We start from the raw sequence: 21,777 nt of genomic DNA, 5'->3' as shown, positions 1-21,777 counted from the left end.
TTTACCATGTTTACAGAATCCATTTAGTACTTACATGTATGCTTATTCAGTGTAAAAATCTAGAGTTAATTGTTTTGTGTAATTGTATTTATTTCTTTTGTATAACATATTTTTGAAGACCTCATAGAAGATTAACTTGTAATTGTTTAATCTATTTCCTTAATAAAAAAAGTATATAACATATTTTTATCATTAAGAGTATGATTATTTCCTGGGAATATTAACGAACAGTCTTTATTTTATTTGTTTTATTAATAATTTTCAGTTTTTGAAACGGACATTTTTGTTTATCTGATTTGTCAAAATGACAAGTGTGCCTAAAATTTATTGTTACAAATCAACAAATCCCAAAGCCCACTATAATTCATTATGTAGAAACCACAACACCATTAATAACTCTCTGTTAATATCTAGACGCAGATGTTCGATACCATAGGTCGTTAAATCTTGATCATTTAACTTTCACTTGTTAATCAAACGGTGCAACTGTAACCTTTGCTCAAGTAAACACTTACGATGCATAAATGTAGCTTTAACATACATGTTTGAAAGTGATCTATAGATACATTAAGTTTATTATCATATACCAGATAAATGAATAAGCGATTTGTGAAAAGATCTTTCATGATTGCCACGTTTTAAATATCTTAGATACCCCCGTATGGTGGAGCTCTTAATTGCAGGAGGCTAATACAGATAAGATGAATAAGTGTTCCGAATGAAGAATAATTTAGCTTCCGAATACTGCTCCATAGACTATTTCTAATTAATATATGTGTGTGAACCCTCAGGGGTTCACGCAAAAAAACCCTTTCATTTCTTTGATGAAAGCTGTATGTGATTTTATAGCCATTGTTTAATGTTTATAATTATATAAGAATATGAAACGAAATAGATTTTTTTAATGCGTATAATATCGTTAGCGTCTAAGAGGTTTGCTATATACGCCTACTGGGAAAAATAACAATGCGATTATTGTAACATATTTAAAGCTCAAGTCTGATATGAAAAGTCTTAAACACGGTAATCTGTCATAAGCAGACCTGTCCTAAGGTCTGGTCAATAGCAGACTTGTCCATAGGTCTGGTCAGTAGCAGACCTGTCTACAGGTCTGGTCAGTAGCAGATCTGTCCACAGGTCTGGTCAGGAGTAGACCTATCCACAGGTCTGGTCAGAAGCAGACCTGTTCACAGGTCTGGTCTAGGGCAGACCTGTCCTCAGGACTGGTCAAAATCAGACTTGTCCAAAGGTCTGGTCTGGAGCAGACCTGTCAATAGGTCTGAAGCAGTCCTAAAAAAGCAGACCGTAGGTCTGGTCTACCAACGACGAAGTTAATTTGCTTGTCTGCTTAAAATTTCTCAAGTTAACTTAGAAAGCAGTCAACAAGTCTGCTCCAAATTAATTTTTGTACAGGTTAGGACCGCACCCATCTGTAACATTTGGTAAACATTGTCAGTATCTGTCTTTTAGTAGCTGAAGTCTTGTACCAATTACTCTGTATCGGCATCTTTCTGTTGGACGAATTTCTCCTGTATAGTTGCATTTTTTATATCTAATATTGCTTGCAATTTGGTCTTCTGGAGTACTTCGATGATCTCGTAGATATTGGGATGAGCATGTCTTTTCATCTTTATTTTGCTTTTACATCCTTCCAGATCTTGGGGGCTGGCTAATTCGGTCAAGTAGTGGTACAATAAGCAAACGGTATCCAGAATTTTCAGAAAGAAGTTATTATAAAAATCAATTGATAAATAGTGTGAATAAATATAATAAATTTCGAATGGCACTTATTTTATTTTCACGTTTCATTATTTTAATTTTTATATTTTATTCAGATTTTAAAAGTATTTCACTAAAAAAAATGTGTAAATCTCATTATGTTGAAACTCTACTAAAAAAAAATAACAGAATTGATTATGTAGTTTGTAAATCATGTAAAAGTATTGCTGCTCTGCCTATAAAAAACTCATCATTATTAGACAACAGGAGAAACCTTTTGTACGCCAGACGCGCGCTTTATCTACGAAAGACTAATCAGTGACGATCAAATCAAAAAAGATAAAAAAGACAAAATTAACACGAAGCTGAAGAGCGTTGATGACCCAAAATTCCATACTAGTATTACAAGTCACATTAATTGTTTTTAATAAACTGTTCACACGGAAATATTTCTTGTCTATCTATAGTTTTATTTCATTAAAAATGCAATGTTGATTGTAATGGCAATATTTGCCTTTTTGTAATTTTGATAGTATAATGCAAATGTTGAAATTGTAATGGCAATGGCTATATTAATTCTACATAAGAAAATGCCTGTACAAAGTCAGGAACATGATAGTTGTTATCCATTCGTTTGATGTTTTTGAGCTTTTGACTTTGCCATTTGATTAGGGACTTTCCGTTCTGAATTTTCCTCGGAGTTCGGTATTTTTGTGATTTTACTTTTTAAACATTTAAACTATGCAAAACATTCAAAGTCAATGAACCGTGACTGAAAGTGCAGGACCAGATAACCTTCATTAAAATGAGAAATGCTAATGCTTTTAAAACTGCAAAAAAATACTGTTCACTTATCAAAATTTCATTTACCCACCACTAGAATCAACTAATATAATATGATTGTTATTTTATTTTGGTGTGTAACTGTCACTTTGAGCCATACTTTTAGTTTGTGGTTCTATACATAATATATGGTTGTTAATATTTTTAGTTATCGATTCGAGGAGGTGCAAAATAATTCTGACAGATTATGGAAGTATGGGAGATATGCAATCATCACAGACTATAGTACAAGATATCCTGTGCCTTTCAATGTGTTTGGACATGTGTTCAATTTTTGTAGTAAGTCTATGTATAATGATTTATAAAAGACTAGTACAGTATTATTCAACTAAAGGGAATTCCAACTCATAAGTCGAAATAAACTAATAACGCCATGAAAAAAAGACAAAAGACCAAAAGACAAACAACAGCATACAAAACAGAACATAAAATATTAAGACGGAGTACCACAAACCCCTACAAAACCGGGAGTGATTTAAGGTGCTCCGGAATGGTTAGCAGATCCTACGCCACATGTGGCATCCGTCGTTTTGCTCATGTAAGCACAAATCCGGTGATAAGTCTAATTCGGTAGGTCAAAATCGGTGAACAGGAGGACGGGATTGCGATTATGACGATTGGAAGATATGAGTCGTCATCTGTGAAACAGATATTCCATAACGGTCAAACAACTCGTGGTGGCGACTGTAAAATTTTCGAAGGGATGACTTTAACTTCACTTCTTGGAACTCACGGTTTAATAGCTTCCCTGTGAGCAGCAATCCTTTTTCTAGGAAATCATGATAGGAAAAGCAAGCTCAGAAATATCGCATCAACTGGGTGATATGTACTTCATATACTTCGCTCCTTAAATGTTGCTACATAGACATTGAACGTTCACACTTGGGAAGCTGAAATCAACCCTTCTGTCATAAAGTTTTGTTCGGAATCGACCCACAATGCCATTTCAAGATGTAAGTCAATATATGAGAAAGACTAATGACCGTTATATATGCAAGTTTGGAAATAAATTCGCATTGGATAATGGCCATTTCGATACTGAATGTTTTCATCTCAAAGATGGGAGATTTTCCGTCCGTGAATAAGTCTATTTTTATGTGGAGCACCCATATCTTTTTAAATCGTCAGAATGTTAAGGTTCTTTCAATCCCCTCGAAAAATTCAGCAGAGATGGATGCGTTCTAGTATTGTTTGTATTGAAAATCGAAAATTTCTACTAGAAAATGTTTGTTATTGTAGTAAAAAAACTATTTATGAAAAATGCCTTTATTGTATCGTTGTTATAAGATAGTTTTTACTTAAGATATCAATGTTTAAACCTATCACCTGTCTCATATACTAATATTAAACAAACGTATGTTCGAACATCAACGATGCCATTTCCGTCCAGATTGGAAGTTTAGAAGATCAGCGATGTGTGACGAATAAAATGTCGATCAATATTATCATAAATAATTAATATAATATAAGAAATATTTCTCTTTACATTTGAATACAACGAAAGACCAAAACTATAGCAACGTTAAATGCCTACAAGTTTTCGGGTTTCTGTTAATTATTTTTAAAATTTCTAAAAGGGATGCGGGGAAACAGTTTGTTTAGCTGACAACAGGATGTATATTTGAAAGCTCCGAATTCAATTCATTCAGATTCGTTACTTTTATATCATTTTAGGTATGCAATTTTGATATCTTACATGCAAAGTAATTACAAGTCAATATTTTTTAATACATGACTGCAAATCTTGTCGCGTCTTAAAAAATGATTCAGGGGAATTTCTTTGATAGATCCTAGTAGTTAAAAGTCGTCTTTCTGTGTCAATATGTACAGAACAATATCCAGATATGCAGTTGGTCTCTGAGTTTCATCAATTTTAAGTTTTAAGTGATATCTAAAATGCAAAATTTCGCTATAATGTGGGTGCCTGAATGACAAGGCTTCAGATCGGGCGACTAAATAACTGTTGCATTGTAATTTGTACAGCTTCCTTAATCAGCTTGAGGCAATAATAATGTCCTGCTTTTCACACCAGTTGGTCCAGTTTGCATACCTCATCTATAAGATATTATTAAGTTGTTCTCATTTTGAACAGGCACCACATTATAGCTACTGAACATTTAGCAAGCAGCAATTAATTAATCAACCGACATGTTTTATATATTTTATTATCCCCAAACACATATTAACAATTCAACGATACCATTAATGTCACATTTGACAAATAAATGACGACTACACAATAGAACTTAATATATCTGATGTAGCTTTGCTAACTACGAATTGGTCACATATGATAATGCAAAACAATGCATCATCTAAAGATTTACACATTTTTCTATTCTTAAAAAAAACATAAATGTATTTTTGTTAAAACAAAGTAAGAATATCACGGTGAAAAATTTAAAACAATAATCGAACAACACATCATGTCCCAGTTGATCATTGAATTTCTCCTGATGACTTGAAACATTTTTATTATGTTATTGTCCAAGAAATTCAAATGAAGTATTTGATTACTTTACATTGAACAAAAATTCACAAAATTCCGTAAAAACAATAATACACTGCCGGCTCATCTGCATGTTCTACAAAGGAATTACCCATTATATTAACAAAAATTATGTCCGCTGTGAAAGAAGGTCTTTAGAAATACTATGAAGCTGTAGGTGCGTAGTGGTATTAACCTATACGTGGATTCTAAAAAAAAACTTCTGGATAATTTTAAATCTCGATCTTTCCTTGAAATTAATTCATTCAAAACCTTTGCTTTTTCAACCCTTTAAACCACCATTCCTTGTGAAATTGAAAAATCGTCTAAAAGAAATATTCTTTTCATATATAAATGGTAGCATACGCTATAAATTTATTACTTTGAGATAATATACGACATATTTTGTTAATAGTTAAAAAAAGGTTAAACACGATACATCGATCGTAAGGAAACTTGGTAATCAGTATGCTGGAGTTTCTTATTGACGACATGTTTGTTGAATTTGGATGTAAACCGTTTCAACAAATTGTCGGCATCCCTATGAGAACGATCTTTGCACATCTCCTTGTCGAACTTTTCTTATTTTGATATGAGTCAAAGTTCGTTCAGACAATTATCAAAAACAAGAAGATCAAAGAGGCCAGATAATTTAATTTCACATTCAGATATATTGATGATGTTCTTTCCATTAACAATTCAAACCTTTCTGGTTGGTTTCCATTAATATATCCTCCAGAACTATAAATAAAAGAAACAACAGACACGGCTTCTTCTGTCTCAATTTTAGACATATACCTCGAATTTGACATGAGCTGTCATCTCAGTACCAGAATCTATGAGAAACGAGACGATTTTAATTTTGAAATTATAACTTTCCCCACCTTAGCAGCAATATACAAACTTCACAAGCATATGGAATAAACATTTCCAACATATTCTGTATTCTAGAGCTTGCAGCTGCTAATCAGACTTTATAAAACGTCACCAATATCTTAGTAGAAAGTGGATGAACCAATGTTATGTCAAAGAACATTTCATCCGTTTTCTGAAAACGTTCATCAGAAGATACCAAACTCTTGTTGATAAATATTTAGTGTCAACTTCACAAATAATACATGCTGGTCTTGAAGTATAGATTTTAGGTAATGACGTTGTTTATCATCTTAACTTTGTATTATAGTGCTCTTTAAATTTGTCTTTGTATATTTTTTTACCTTCACTGTTTACTCCATTTTTGGTAATATCCTTTTGGCGTGGCTCAGTATTTATTGATACATCTCGCCATTGTGTTATTGTGCTATTATCATTTTTTTTTTGTATTCTTGTCTTTCCTATTTGCTTATGTGCTTTGTAAATATAGTGTCTACATAGCATTTTGTTTTTCTATGTTGTCATAGTTGTTTGTTTTTATAGATATTACGATTATAGCACAATGTTGATTTCTGTACCCCAATTTTTGACATTTTTACCTCTTATGTCTGCTTGTTTTGCTCACACATTGTTGTCAATATAAAAATATTTTACGCCACTATCATACAAGTGAGAGGTTAATAAAACCAGGTTTAATTCACCATTTTCTAATTAAGAAGAGAGGCGAAAGATTTCAGAGGGCCACTCAAACTCATAAATCGAAAATAAATGTGACAACGTTATGACTAAAAAAGAATAAGACCAACAGACAAACAGTAGTACACAAAAACTAAAGATTGAGCAACACGAACCCCACTAAAAGCTGGGTGTGTTCTCAGGTACTCCGGAAGGGTAAACAGATCCAGCTCCTCATGTGGCACCCGTCGTGTAGCTCATTTAAGTACAAACCCAGTAATAAGTCTAGTTCGCGATCGGTAGGTGACATTCGGGAAAAGGGGACGGGATTGTAGCTTAGACATCAGAAACATATCCGCTATCATCTGTGAAACAGATATTTCATGACGGTCAACCAACTCGTTATGGCGTCCGTAAAACGTACGAAGGGATGATTTCAACTTAACCGCTTGGAACTCTTGGTTTAATAGCTTCCTTGTGAGCAGCAACCCTCTATCAAGGAAATCATGATAGGAAATACAAGTAATGAAATATCTATATATATGGCGATGCTGGAATGTTACTAAATCTGTGTATATAGAAATAAAAGTTCACAATTGGGGGGCTGAAATCATTTCTTTTGTGGGAAAGTTTTTCAACCAACCTCATTATCAATGTTAAGATTTGGGCACACTTAACTGAATCTGTTGTATCTTTTATCTCAAGTTCGATGGGATAGATGCGTTCAACAGTCACAAAATTTTGAATTATTCAGTGAGAGAACATCATCTTTATAGCGAAAAGTAAAGTTAAACGATACTGCTAACTTATTTTCTTTCTTCGTTAGAAGTTGTTGTATGAAGTCTGCCTTATATGAATAAAAGGACAAGTCGGCAAGTAGAGGGGCACAGTTGGTTCCTATGGGAATGCCGATTGTTTGTTGAAAACACACGTCCTCCAAACGTAACAAATATGTTGTCAATCAAGAAATCAAGCATCTTGATAATGTCAGTTTCTGAGATTTTTTGTTTGAATCAGAGTGATTTTTACAAAGAATGAATTATCCCTCCCTATGACAAGATATTTGTATTAACGTTGGTCATTCTTTTTATGGAACAAATCAGGACCAACTCTTTGAATTTGTATTTTATTTTGGAACGGGGAATACTTGTGTAAAGAGAAGAACAGTCAAATGTTTTAAAACTATTGCAAGACGAACAAGTCTTAGATTGTATGTACTCTAGAAGATCTTTGGATTTTTTTAGTATCCACATCTGATGCACGCCTCCTCTAGAATAGGTCGTTTCACAAAACGCCTGTACAAAGTCAGGAATATGACAGTTGTTTTCCATTCGTTTGATTCGTTTGAGCTTTTGATTTTGCCATTTGTTAAGGGGTTTTCCATTTTGAATTTTCCTTGAAGTTCGTTTTTAAACGCCTGTCAAATTTTTGACGGGACGTATTATGGTATACAAATGTCCGGCGTCCGTCCGTCTATCTGTCCGTCTGTCTGTCCGTCTGTCTGTCTGTCCGTCTGTCTGTCCTGCGTAAACATGTCGCACCGTAACTTGAGAATGACTTATCCAAATTTCATGAAACTTAACATAGTTGTTTCTTATGATGGTCAAACGATCTGTATATTTTTTGGTGAAAATAAGATTAAAACTTTTTGAGTTACGGGACTTCGTAACTAAAACAGGTGTGTGTTTTTTTTTCACATGTCGCGCCGTATCTCAAAAACAATTTATGATTATTGCTTAAAACTTTACACACTTCTTAGTTATATTAACCTCAAGATCTGTATACTTTTTGGTGATGATTCAAAATTTTATTTTAGAGATATTGAGTATTTTGTTAATAAAGGGGGAGGGGTTTTTCACATGTCGCGCCGTATCTCAAAAACAGTTTATGATTATTGCTTAAAACTTTACACACTTCTTAGTTATATTAACCTTAAGATCTGTATACTTTTTGGTGATGATTCAAAATTTTATTTTTGAGTTATTGAGTATTTTGTAAAAAAAGGGGGAGGGGTTTTTCACATGTCGCGCCGTATCTCAAAAACGATTTATGATTATTGCTTAAAATTTTACACACTTCTTAGTTATATTAATCTAAAGATCTGTATACTTTTTGGTTTTGATTCAAAATTTTATTTTTGAGATATTGATTTTTTTTTTAAAAGGGGGGTTTTCACATGTCGCGCCGTATCTCAAAAAACGATTTATGATTATTGCTTAAAATTTTACACACTTCTTAGTTATATTTATCTAAAGATCTGTATACTTTTTGGTTTTGATTCAAAATTTTATTTTAGAGATAATGAGTTTTTTGTAAAAAAAAAAGGGGGGTTTTCGCATGTCACGCCGTATGTCAGAAACTATTTATGCTTATTGCATAAAAATTCACACACAAGACGACGGGCGTATCATGCGCTCATGGCGCAGCTGTTTATTTTTGTTATTTTACTTTTTATCTTATTTCAGATAGAATACGACAGAACGGTAAAACAGGAAATAATACCCCTCAAGAGCAGGAAAATGTATTAAGTATGTCCAAAACTAAAATTAGTTATATACTGTTTTAGGCATTGTGTGTTTAAATATGTTACCAAAGCAAAGGTGCACGTTGGAGAAACTTAAACTTCGAGTTCGGTTTTGTAAACAAAATAATAATTTACTTGTATCGATCATATAACTTAGTTTTTGTTGAAATCTGTGAAATGATCTCCATATGATTTCGTGTGATTTTTGTTGATGTGTGTTTTCCTGTTGTTGTTATCATTTACCATTGTTGACATTTCTCCAATATATTTTTTTAACCGGTTGTTGTCATGATACTTATTAAAACAATGTGAATGCAGTGTCTCTTATGTGTGATAACTTCCATATTAAACAGAGTATGTGTGTGTATAAACTGATAAACAACAGTTAATAAAAATACTTCTCTACTTTTCTGTTCTTTCATATTAAAAATCTGATAAAAGTACATTCGTTTTCTGATCATTGAAATGTTTTCTTTTTTTCAGGAAAATGTATTGATGCTTGTTCATTCAAACCTGAAACATTAGGGACGTTACAAGAAAAGTACGCCACCATCCGTCTTTATAGTGAAATAACAATGAATTCGAAATATTCAGACTGACGTTTAATATAAATCAAAAATGTAGATTAGACATTTGCTTTTCAAATGATATTTTTGAATATTCTTATAGTATATAGCCATTATTTGCAAAGATATAATTGAATATACTTATAGTATGACAGTTCACTATATAATTAGGTTTTACTTTTATTTTATACTATTATATTATCAAAGTTTCTTTGTAAATTTCTATTCTATTTATTGATTTGTTTCTTTGATTCCAAGAGTAGCATTTTTTGTTTGGTGGGTGTCTTCCTCGAATACTTACACTTATATAATACCTATGTTTCGAAAGTTCATAATTATTGATTGCAGTCATGTGATCTATAAAACACCGTTACTGTTCCACATACGATTCAGCTATAAGCTACCACACCTTTCAGTGCTTAACCCTATCCTTGGTTTTTTTAAAAGATTTTGCTAAATTATTTCACTTTTTTTCATTTGTCTATGTATATTTTAAGTGTCTTAACTTGTCTCTTGTCCGTATATCTCGTCCAGACCCTTATGAGTATGCTTTAGATAATCCTTGTGAGTGTATGTGTTATATTTGAACAGCATTTTGCCTGTTTTAGGATACGTTTTGTTTTTTAAACCCTCCGTGAAATATGCGTGAGTTTTTAAGTAATTAGTGGCTTGTTATTTTCTGTGATGTAGAATTACACAATTAACAATTCAAACATATATTTTTATTTATTAGGGTTTATATGCACACATATTCTATTCAATATGGAAGTTATCAGACATAAGAGACGCTGCATTCGCATTGTTGTAACCTTTTAGGAATTGAGTTTCTTTTTATTCTCGTGTTGTTATCTTCTACCTGTATTTGAACAGTGAAAACTTAATCCATTGTCTTTTTGTTTCATGGAGGGTTTAATATACACTAGCAGCCATTTCTTGAAAGTGGACTTGCCAAGTTGTCAATAAGTTCACTGAAAGGAATTTATTTTTTTAGTATTTTCATGTGTTATTTATTAAAAAGCTGAAGAGAGAGTGAAATTGGATTATCCTATAACTAAAGGTGATTTTATGATAAGTTTCAATGTACGGCCCCTTGATTTCGAAAATTAAAACTCATAATAAATCTACAAAATAACATCCTTCAGATGTTCAAAAGACAGAAATCTGCGAGACATCATTATTTAAATTTTTGAATGCTGTCTTAAAAATTGGTATTACATGTAGGGCTTCAAATTAAACTTCATACGATAGACTAATTTAAAATATTGTCATTAATGTTAAAATATAACTAAGAGCTTCACCCAAAAATATATTTTGATACAGCATATGTTAATGTAGGTAACATATTTGTTTTTCGTTCACTATTATGTACATTAATTAGGCCGTTTGTTTTCCCGTTTGAATTGTTTTACATTTGTCATTTCTTGGCCTTTTATAGCTGACTATGCGGTATGGGCTTTGTTCATTGTTGAAGGCCGTACGGTGACCTATCTATACTATTAAATTTGGAGACCAAATTTTTAGCCGGTTTGTCCAAGCCGATGATCGTCTGAAGTATTATATAATAATAAATAGTTAATGTATGTAATGTACTTTATAACTTCATATAGTAATTGATTTAATTAGCGTAGCTTAATTAATTAAACCCAAAATAAAGTTCCGTAGCTGGTTCCTTACTGTCTATGTTTTGTAAGCAGGCGGATATGGTTTTGTATTCAATTTGTCTTGAATTTATGACAACTCGGACCAAGGCCAACTCGCCCAACTCAAACACTCTCACTAATTATAACAACTTGCATCACTTTATCAAACTCGCTACACTCCAAAAAAAAAAAAGAAATATAACTAACTCGAAGAAATGTGTTTAATCATTATATTGTTTTCTTCTTCTCATAGTAAATTCCTCTTTTCTCGGAGCATCCGTGTCACACAGAGACAGAACTCGCACCACTCGAAAAAAAAATACTACAAACTCGCACCACTGAAGAAATGTTTTAAATCATCAGAGAGTTCTAGATTGTCTTCTTTTAGTTATTTCCTCCGTTCTTGGAGTACCCGTATCACACAGAGACGGAACATGACACGCACCTTTCGAAATAAAAATTAAAAAAAATACTACAAACTAGCACCACTGAGAAATTTTTTAATCATCAGTGTTCTAGGTTGTCTACTTCTTCTCTGAGTTATTTCCTCCGTTCTAGGAACACCTGTGTAACACCGAGACAGAAGCTACTAATTAGACATTCAAACTCCTATGGAAAAAGAACTGACAAACTAATCAAAACTATCAACATAATGCAACAGTTTGAGAAACACTAACCCAAGCTGTGTATCACCATAAACATTTCAAGTAGTCTTCAACCCACGCTCGCGCGGGTTTTTTCTAGTAGATGTTAATTTCTGCGTCATTTGGTCTCTTGTGGAGGATTGTCTCATTAGTAATCATACCACATCTTCTTATTTTTATAAAGTATCGTTTTGTGTAGAGCTCTAGCTCTTATATTATGCTGATCAAACACTCTGCGTGAAACTTATATTTTAGGTAAAACCAATACTGTAGCTATAAAACTAAAACATTTTTTTTATCAGGATGAAGTCCTTCTTTTAAAATTATAATACGTTTACTAACTAAGTTGGTTCACCTGTTTTATGATGGAGAGATGGAAGTCTGTTTAAGTGTCAATCAGAGGGGTATTGTAAGCATTCATTTTTTTTTATTTCCTATGATTTGTGTATGACTACTGGTACTATAGCTTCGTAATAAATGTGTCACCACAATTACATATGGGTTGTACATATAAAAGTGGTAATGGACAGGCGTTTTGAATTGTCCGCCGTGCAGTTTTGTAAGAAACCGTGCATTTACCAATTCAGGTTATGGTCACTATTACCAAGTATATCACTGGATTGAGCACTCTCCCATAAAGTAGTGTTAAGGTTCTTTGCACTGATACCAGTTGAATATTATACATTATCTTTTACATCTGTAAACAGATAATACACATGTTTCATTATACTCAAGCTAAGTTTAGTAAAACTTTCTTTTACATATAATTGTCAACCAGGTCTTGGGAGACAAACAGAACAAATTGTTCAAAGATACAACTCAAATTACACAGGATCAGTATAATTATTTACCGCATATATATATACCAAAGGAACGTGTGAGATAAAGTTTTAATTGTCATCACTTTGCATCCATCGGCATCGTCAAACTTCTACGTTTCAATCTACACCTGTAGAACTACTTTTATCAATTGAAACCAAATTTGAAGATAATTTACAAATGCAAGGTTTTGTTGTTGATCGTATATTCAAATGACTGCTAGGTCTAAACATGTATTGTGATTGCCTGAAATTGATATTCTGTGGAATCGCTTGGCATATTGAAATGGAATTATTATGAATGATCCAAAAATGACCCTTCACTTATGTTACTGTGTCGATCCAAATCGTCACAGAAACTGTCTCAAACATTTATACCAAATCATGCAAAAATACACTAGGAGTGGTCTGCTGCGAGCTTTGGTGCCTATCTAAAAATCAAAGTCGGCGTCAAGGTGGGTCTTAGAACCATATTGGAAATACATACAAATAGCCCTTTACATAGACCGTCTCAAACATTTAAACCAAATTTTGAATAAGTAATACTATAGTGACCTTATACTTATTTTAAATTTGTGTGCCAATTCGAAATCCACCATGGCTTTCACCATGATACTGAGGTGGGGAACACCATACTGAATAGTCATTTTGATTAATCCCTAGATTAAAACAGATGCTTGTTAGTGCTGCTCAGAAGAGAAACAACTATAGGGATTATATCTCCAAATTATTGCTATAATTACTATAATAGTTATATCATCCACAGTATAAAAGTTGAAATTTTAAATTTTAAATCAACACTGACCTGTGTCCACACATGTAAACGAACATGTAACCGAAAAAAGCGATTTCTGAACCGACTAGGAAAGGACTAGCGTTGACATGCTTTTACTGGGATGATTATGATCGACCAGTAACTTAAAACACATCTCTACATTGGATCCTAATTGGAAAAAAGTACACGTCTCATTGCTGCTTGTGTCACTGAAAAAATATAGAAATGAATTCAGGTCTCTTTCATTTAGATGTGATACAACTACATATTAACTTCAGTTACATGTAGGAGCAGAAAAAATAAACGATCATTAAATGTAATGTTTACTTAGAAAACTTGTCTCTAAATAAACGTTGCAATACCAGCTGATATCTTCCAAATGTAACGGAATGCGTCATTCGCAACTTGTTTAATCTCGTGGCGATCAAGTCTTAGAGCTTGAAACATTATACACACAAATATATTTATGTAAATATTTGTCGTAAATTGGCCTCAAGATGTCTTAAACTAGTGTTGTTGAGTTGCTGTCTCATTGAATTATACCCATATCTTCTTTTGTTCGCAAACAATTGTCAAAAACGTAGGTTATGATTACACAAACATATATACAATGTGTCTTAAGCCTAGATGTTTCAGATTTGTTTTCTATGCTCAACAACAAGAATTTTTCTTTTCAAATTTGTATATTTTCGTTCATCTTTCGGTATCAATTGTATTCTGTTTGCACACGTAATACTATTATTTGACAACAGCGTCGCAGTAGAGGGTTAGACAAATATTGAATTAATACAATCAAACGACTATTAGACTTGTTAGGAAAGGGGTTTAAATACTGCGCTGATGTTAAATACCAATACCGATACAAGATTTAAGTGAGGACTTTCTCAAAATACAATTGCATTGAAAAGTATCCCGGCGTAGTATAGTTTAGCTTTGTGGTGTGTTTGATACAATATGAAGCGAACGGTTAACGTGGACTCCATTTTTTTAAGACGTGCATTGGCCTTACGTAGATCTTCATACATTCATTTGCATTTGTTTAATTTTGGAGTGCAAAACAAAACTTAAAAAATATATGTAAGGGTCAAAAATGGGAATGGCGGATTTTACGGCCACAAGTTCAAATATATACATTAAATGACATAAGTAGAATATGTTTAATAGTCAAATAACTCAGTTTGCCTCTCCATAAGTCCAGTACACAATTCAACAATTTGATTGGATATCTCCACAAACTTCCGACAACCCTAAATGTTTTTAAACATCTGATGGCGTGTTCGACATAAACTTGACTTTCTAAATTTCTTCTATTTAGTTTTTTGCATTTTCTGTTTTTCCCTTTACGGTTTTGTCTTATTTGGTGTCTCCTACTATGGCGTAACAATTCGTGAGAGGTTTGCATAAATCTTATCACATAAATTAACTCAGTTTGGAGGAAAATCGAATTCCAAGTTCGTGCCAATTCTTGGAAGAAAGTTGTCTTGCTGCGCATCGTTTTAATGTTCAAGAAAACCACTTTCCACGAGCCGTATGTGATTCGTATTGTCTACTACTATCTGGAGATGAATGCAATAAATGGACAGAAGGACGAAAGAACGGACGGATGGACCCATCCACCCATCACTATATACCGTCCAATTTAGAAAGCGGAGAGTATAGTGAATATTACGCAAAACAAAATGAAGGAAATCGGGAAAAAAAAAAAATGCCCGACATATAATTTAGCAGGCTTTGCAAGAGGTGAAAATGAACATTCCATTTTCAAAATATCCTTCAGACCCAAAGATAATAAAATCAACGTCTCCATATGAAAAGTTTAACGCCACTTTCAACAGTATCTCAATTAAATCGTGGTTTTTGTTTCATGCTTTTATTTTTTTTTAATTGTCAAGTACACAAATTTCTAGTTTTTTTTTCACTAGAATTTTAAGCTACACATTTCTCTATCATAGAAAATTATATAAAATAAGGAGATGTGGTATGATTGCCAAAGAAGACAACTATCTACCAGAGACCAAATGACGTAAATGTTTGCAACTATAGGTCACCGTATGCCCCCCAACAAGGAGCAAAACCCATCCTGCATAAAAGCTATGAAAGGCCCCGACATGAAAAGTATATCTTAAAATTTTTTCAAATAAACGAACATTTTGAACAAAGATTGATGTAGAGTAAAAAATAGAATTCGGATGTGATTTGATTGCAGTGATTTTTTTTATTTATTTATTTTGATCACTTTGCAGATTTTCCTTGTCGTTCAACAACATAGTAAGAAATGGGGGAACAATGATCTTAAACTTATTCGATCCCTTCTATGAAACAATGCAATTTTATATGATAATAATATTAATAATGATCGTGTTGTTTTGCTGGATCCTCCTCGGTGTATTGCGGAATAAATTGTTATTATTTAATTGTATAAAAGTCATCTCAGCATTATCAAACAAACCCATACAGGTAACTATAATGAATGATTGTCTGGACTTTTTGGAATGGTCCCCACAATAGCCTGTAGTGGTATTGGTATTAGACATCAGCGTCAAAATCGTATTTACTTTCCTAACACGTCTATTGATTGCACTTGCATGTTTGTATAGCCCGTTTAATTAATCAATGGCTGATTTAAACTGAAATTTTGATTTTCCATTTAAACTCTTGTCTTATTGTATACAGTGACATATACAATCTATTGAAATCTTATGAACCGATAAAAGAAAGTCCTTTGTAGAATAATCATTAAATCAAAACAAATTCAAATTTAAAAAACGAGTATTACAAATGTCTGCAGTACAGTTCTTGTAAGTAAGTATATTTTAAACATAGTTTTTAATTATTGACAAAAATATCGATGTTGAAAATTTCTTAACTGCAGGCAAAATAGTTATTTTGTATTTTGTTTCCGTCAGTTAGATTGAGTACTGGTACGTTAATTTACTCTCAAGTCACGGGTAAAAACAAGATTAAAAGTTACTGTCATGGAAGGGAATATACCATAACATTTAGAGCGAGGGGCTGTGCCGGAGCACTTGATTTATTAGTACATACATTTCCATTGACTATCCAATTAAGCACATGTTCATAACTCGAGTATTACTAATCTTGTAATTAATATATTGATAGTTAAAGTTTTATGGCTGCTTGTTTCGCAAGTGTTTGTGATACGGAGTCAACAAAAAGCCTGTATCAACTAAGCTTTGTATAGTGTAAAATCTACTTGCACAGAAGAGAGGCGAAAGATACTAAAGGATATCATATAGCTGTCATATTTGTGCAATTTGAAACAGTTATTTCCTATATGGCAAGTTCATATATAAATTCAACAAACGAGGAATGGGAACTTGGCGGTTTATCTGTAAACCAAACATAACAAAATTGTGATTTAAAAAATCCCTTGACTTAAAAAAAAGGCTGCTGCTGGTGAAACTCATTTATTAATTTTCCGTAATTGTTTCTGTGCCTCATACAAAATTCTGCAAGATGGGTCCTTGATTACATGTCAATTAAAATTATGATTGCAATTATTCTGATCATCCTGGGTGCCGTGATTGGTAAATAAAATACAGTAACTGTTATGCTGTTGTGTATTCTTAAAAAGTACTGCAATTTTCGCTTTATCTATAAGTGCGCAGTAAAACTAGTTTTTTTCCTCAGATTTATCCTGCCTTTGATAAAACAACGAAATTTGTTCGCTGATTTTGAAGTTGAATTGCACTTCATTGCCTAAACAATCCGATTTAGCAAGAATGGGTCGCAATACTTGACCACCACTACTTATTCTTTCACAATCAATTGTCTTGATACATCGGAAGACGTCCTTGACAACATAGCACTTGCAGCTTCGTACAGGTTATGATAATTTTTAATTAGAATATTAAAGATTCGCGATAAAGCGTACTAACTGATGGATTTGAGTTTAAGTGACAGTTTGGGATTCAAGTTTAAGACTCGGTTTGTAATTTTAAATTAAGCAAGTTTGTCAGATTTATGAGGATAATGTGGTTTCATCTATTCTGCAGAATACTCTTGATTACATCGTTCTTTTTTTTTTTTATTTTGTTTGTATTTATATTTACTAGTGCAATAAGAGACATATATAGTACCATACTATATATATACGGACTTTGCCCATTATTGAGAGCTTTGGACTCTGTTGAATAGTTATCTCATTGGCAATCATACCACATTTCCTTATTCTATATACATGTCTCTGTCAATATTAACGTAGAATATAGATGAGGGAATTTAGTGTTGACTGACACTATGGAACATAATTAACATTGACCCTCATTTGAAATACAATTAAATGGCCATTGAACAATCATTTTTAACATTTTATTACTATTATTTTAATTAGATTAGGAGATGTGATATGATTGGCAACGAGGCAATTATCCACAAAAGTTCAAATGACGTCGATTGAAAGATATTCTGTTTTAAAATAACAAGCGGCCGTTTAAAAGACTGTTATAAATTGATAGTATATAAATAACGGAACTCATAAAACAGAAAAAATGAAGAGTCCGTGTCCTAGCTTGTTTTCGAGATATCAGCCATTGAAAGTTTGGCTGGAAATGATTCTCTCTAGATTTTTCATACATTTAACATTGGCACCTTTTTTCTTTCAAAAACTATGACAAAAATCACAAAGAGTTGGCTAATAAAATTACGAAAAGATAAAGTAGGGGTTAGCGTGCAAATTTTTAATTGGCACTTTATGGATAAAACAAGAGGATTCCGAATACCTGACAAAAAGTCAAAACAAGCGTAAAAGAAATTTAATTAACTAGTTTAGGATTTTTAAATGTTGAAATCAGAGACAAACAACCTCGTGTAAATCAGACTCAAAAGGTCTTCAATAATACACCTCCATCTTATTGAATGAACGAATGAATAAATGAATCTTTATTGCAAAAGCATAGACATGCTATGGCAAATTTAACAACATATATTACATAATATAAAACATTGATAGACAGCAGAGAACACTAGTATAATATTATGACATGAAAAATTATGAGACTAAATGAGAACGAATATTTCATACAGTTTTTACATAGTTACATAATTTGATAGTAAGAGACTCACTAGACGCTTGTAGTATATACAAAAGTTTGTGGTTATGAGACCAAGAACAATAATACTTTGGTAAAAATTATGTTCGTACAGATCTTTAATCTGAACAAACAAGAACAAAATGGTATTCATCTTCAATAACACACATTTTACAGCATTCACATAAATGATTTTCTCTCGGACTATTATTATAACGACCAACTTCAATATTTAACTTTAATGTTCCACTACGTAACTTTGTTAACAGATACACATTATTGTTATAAGTAAGATATTTTTCAATACAAAAAGTTAATTTAAATCTACTATAATTATCGAAAGACAGTTTACCACATTCTTAAACAATTGTTGGCCAATTCTACAAGTATTGATCTTTAATGCGAGTTTTAATATCATATATACAAATTGTGCTAGAATCTTGATATAATAAAATTGAGAATGGAAATGGGGAATGTGTCAAAGAGACAACAACCCGACCATAGAACAGACAACAGCAGAAGGTCACCAACAGGTCTTCAATGCAGCGAGAAATTCCCGCACCCGGAGGCGTCCTTCAGCTGGCCCCTAAACAAATATATATACTAGTTCAGTGATAATGAACGCCATACTAAACTCCAAATTGTACACAAGAAACTAAAATTAAAAATAATACAAGACTGACAAAGGCTAGAGGCTCCTGACTTGGGACAGGCGCAAAAATGCGGCGGGGTTAAACATGTTTATGAGATCTCAACCCTCCCCCTATACCTCTAGCCAATGTAGAAAAGTAAACGCATAACAATACGCACATTAAAATTCAGTTCAAGAGAAGTCCGAGTCTGATGTCAGAAGATGTAACCAAAGAAAATAAACAAAATGACAATAATACATAAATAACAACAGACTACTAGCAGTTAACTGACATGCCAGCTCCAGACTTCAATTAAACTGATTGAAAGATTATGTCTTCATCATATGAATATCAGGCACAATCCTTCCCGTTAGGGGTTTAGTATCATACCATCATAACATATATGAGAAGAACATAACCCGTGTCATGCCAACAACTGGTTTTTAAATAAATGTGTTAAGTGCCGATGCAAAGACCCTATAAGTGAATCAATATTAACGCCAAAATATGCAATCTTTAATGACCTGACAACAGTATCGTAACTATATCCCTTCTTAATAAGTCTATTTAAAGGTTTTGTTAGCTTCAGAGGTGAATACTGACATTTTTGTGCTTTATAAAGAATATTTCCATAAAAAATTGGATGTGAAATACCTGAACGTATAAGAAGTCTGCATGTTGAGCTATATTTACGAATGATGTCCTTATACCGATGATAAAATTTAGTAAATGTTTTGACTAGTTTGTGATATCGAAAACCCTGGTGTAATAATTTTTCAGTAATACATAATTTAACCCAAGATCATATAAGAAACACGTATATTTAAAGCCCAGTTAACATAACCATTGATAGCATTGTCATACAAGAGTTTATACGCATCGTATACAACTTTGGTTTATTTGTAATAACATGTAACCAATATTTCAATATTTTCTGTTTTCTAATAAAAAGAGGTAAATGGCCAAGTTCGCCATATAAAAAACATGTTGGTACATTTCTACCCAATTTTAACACAAATCTACAAAAACGGTTATGGATAAGTTTGATATCTTAAGCACGATGGAAACCCCATATTTGTGATGCATAGCCTAAGACGGATCCAACCATACTGTTCTTCTGGAGTAACAAAAAATTGTTTAAGAGAGTTCATTAGAAATGACATGGCTCTAGATCCTTGTTGTGCTAAACGTTTTTGAGTTTGTAAAAACTTTCCGTTGTAGTGTAATAATATACCAAGGTACACATATAAAAAATTAACAACTTTCAGTCCATTGTTATCATAGAAAAAATGAGTGTCTACTGGTCTAAATCCATTTCTAAATACCACTACTTTGGTTTTATCAATGTTTACCTCGATATTCCATTCATTGCAGTAAAGTAAAAGTTTATCAAATAAGTGTTGCAGAACAGTCGGCGATTTTCCAAATAAAACGGTATCGTCAGCAAAAAGAATTAGATAAATGAGAATTCCATTCAAAGATACGACATCTTCGTCTACATCAGTGGAGATAACTTTTGAAGATTAGTTTGTTTATAATCATGTGTACATGTCTGTTGATTGTTTATCTACCTGTTGTAGTTATAGAAATTCTGTATTTACAGGCACCAACAGTAGTACTAGTTGTACCGATTTACATCAGCAATGAGTGGCAATAAGTTGCCAACCACAAGCTTAAGGTAAATTTTACGTGTCGCAAAAACACCAGTAATGCCGACAAAGAAGACATGCAGCAATATCTAAAAAAGAACAGAGTTCCAATATCCCCTGCGTTGTAAATATTTTATCCATCCAAGGGCAATAAAAAAAAAAAAACTTCTTTTTTTTCTTTCTTTAAAACTTTTTACAAATATCTTAGAGAAATGAAGGCTTGAGAGCAAAAACAATGCAATTTCCAATATAATTGATATTTCCAAGGGGCATAAAAATATTTGATCGGTACTGATTTTCGAACTTGTCCGAGACATTGCTAATATACACTTTTGATATAAATTCGATCAAAATCTGCATGGCAAAAATTGTACACACGAGAGCGCTTACAATGCAATTTTCCATATAATTAATATATTCAAGGGGCATAACTCTTTTAGAAATATTTGATCGAAACTGATTTTTGAACTTGTCCGAGAATTGCTGATATTAACCTTTGACATACATTTGATAAAAATCTGGTAAGAAATGTTCACATGTGAGCGCTAGCAATATAATTGTGCATATAATTGTTATTTCCAAGGTGCATAACTCTTTTAAAAATAATTGATCGCCACGGTATTTCAAATTTGTCCAAGACATTTCTGATATAAACCTGGCAAGCATTGTACATGTGAGAGCACTAAAAGACTGGACGAACAGATGGACGGATGTACGGTATTTATATGTCCCCCGCAACGCGTCGCACGGGGGACAAAAAGCTGAAGAAGATATGATATGATTTCCAATGAGACAAATATCCATCAAAGACAAAATGACAAAGATGTGGCAAAATTGGATCACCGCATGGCCGTTAGCTTAGTTTAGGCTAGTAAACTTG

At 32.7% G+C, this 21,777-nt stretch overlaps 2 protein-coding genes across 7 annotated transcripts in view; both read left to right on the top strand.

Annotated features, from left to right (window-relative positions):
• Nucleotides 1-9,922, top strand: part of LOC127734320 (transient receptor potential cation channel subfamily M member 2-like) — a 101,648-nt gene extending 91,726 nt beyond the window's left edge. The window contains exons 23-25 of the mRNA XM_052244154.1: nucleotides 2,711-2,841; nucleotides 9,064-9,126; nucleotides 9,606-9,922. Of these exons, the coding sequence (XP_052100114.1) occupies nucleotides 2,711-2,841; nucleotides 9,064-9,126; nucleotides 9,606-9,721 (310 nt within the window). The 3' untranslated portion in view covers nucleotides 9,722-9,922. The remainder of the gene's footprint in view (nucleotides 1-2,710; nucleotides 2,842-9,063; nucleotides 9,127-9,605) is intronic.
• A 6,334-nt stretch (nucleotides 9,923-16,256) lies between these two features.
• The window catches only part of LOC127734318 (uncharacterized), a 125,074-nt gene continuing 119,553 nt past the window's right edge, over nucleotides 16,257-21,777 (top strand). For 5 of the 6 annotated variants that reach the window (XM_052244152.1, XM_052244148.1, XM_052244150.1 and 2 more), the window contains exons 1-2: nucleotides 16,257-16,367; nucleotides 20,852-20,926. In XM_052244152.1, coding sequence (XP_052100112.1) covers nucleotides 20,892-20,926 — 35 coding nt within the window. In that variant the 5' untranslated portion in view covers nucleotides 16,257-16,367; nucleotides 20,852-20,891. The remainder of the gene's footprint in view (nucleotides 16,368-20,851; nucleotides 20,927-21,777) is intronic. The other variant, XM_052244149.1, reaches the window with a different exon arrangement.

This window comes from Mytilus californianus, unplaced genomic scaffold (genome assembly GCF_021869535.1).
Source record: "Mytilus californianus isolate M0D057914Y unplaced genomic scaffold, xbMytCali1.0.p SCAF_3, whole genome shotgun sequence".
Lineage (NCBI taxonomy): Eukaryota > Metazoa > Mollusca > Bivalvia > Mytilida > Mytilidae > Mytilus > Mytilus californianus.
Note: the sequence above shows the minus strand (reverse complement) of the source record. Positions and strands in the feature narration are given on the sequence as shown.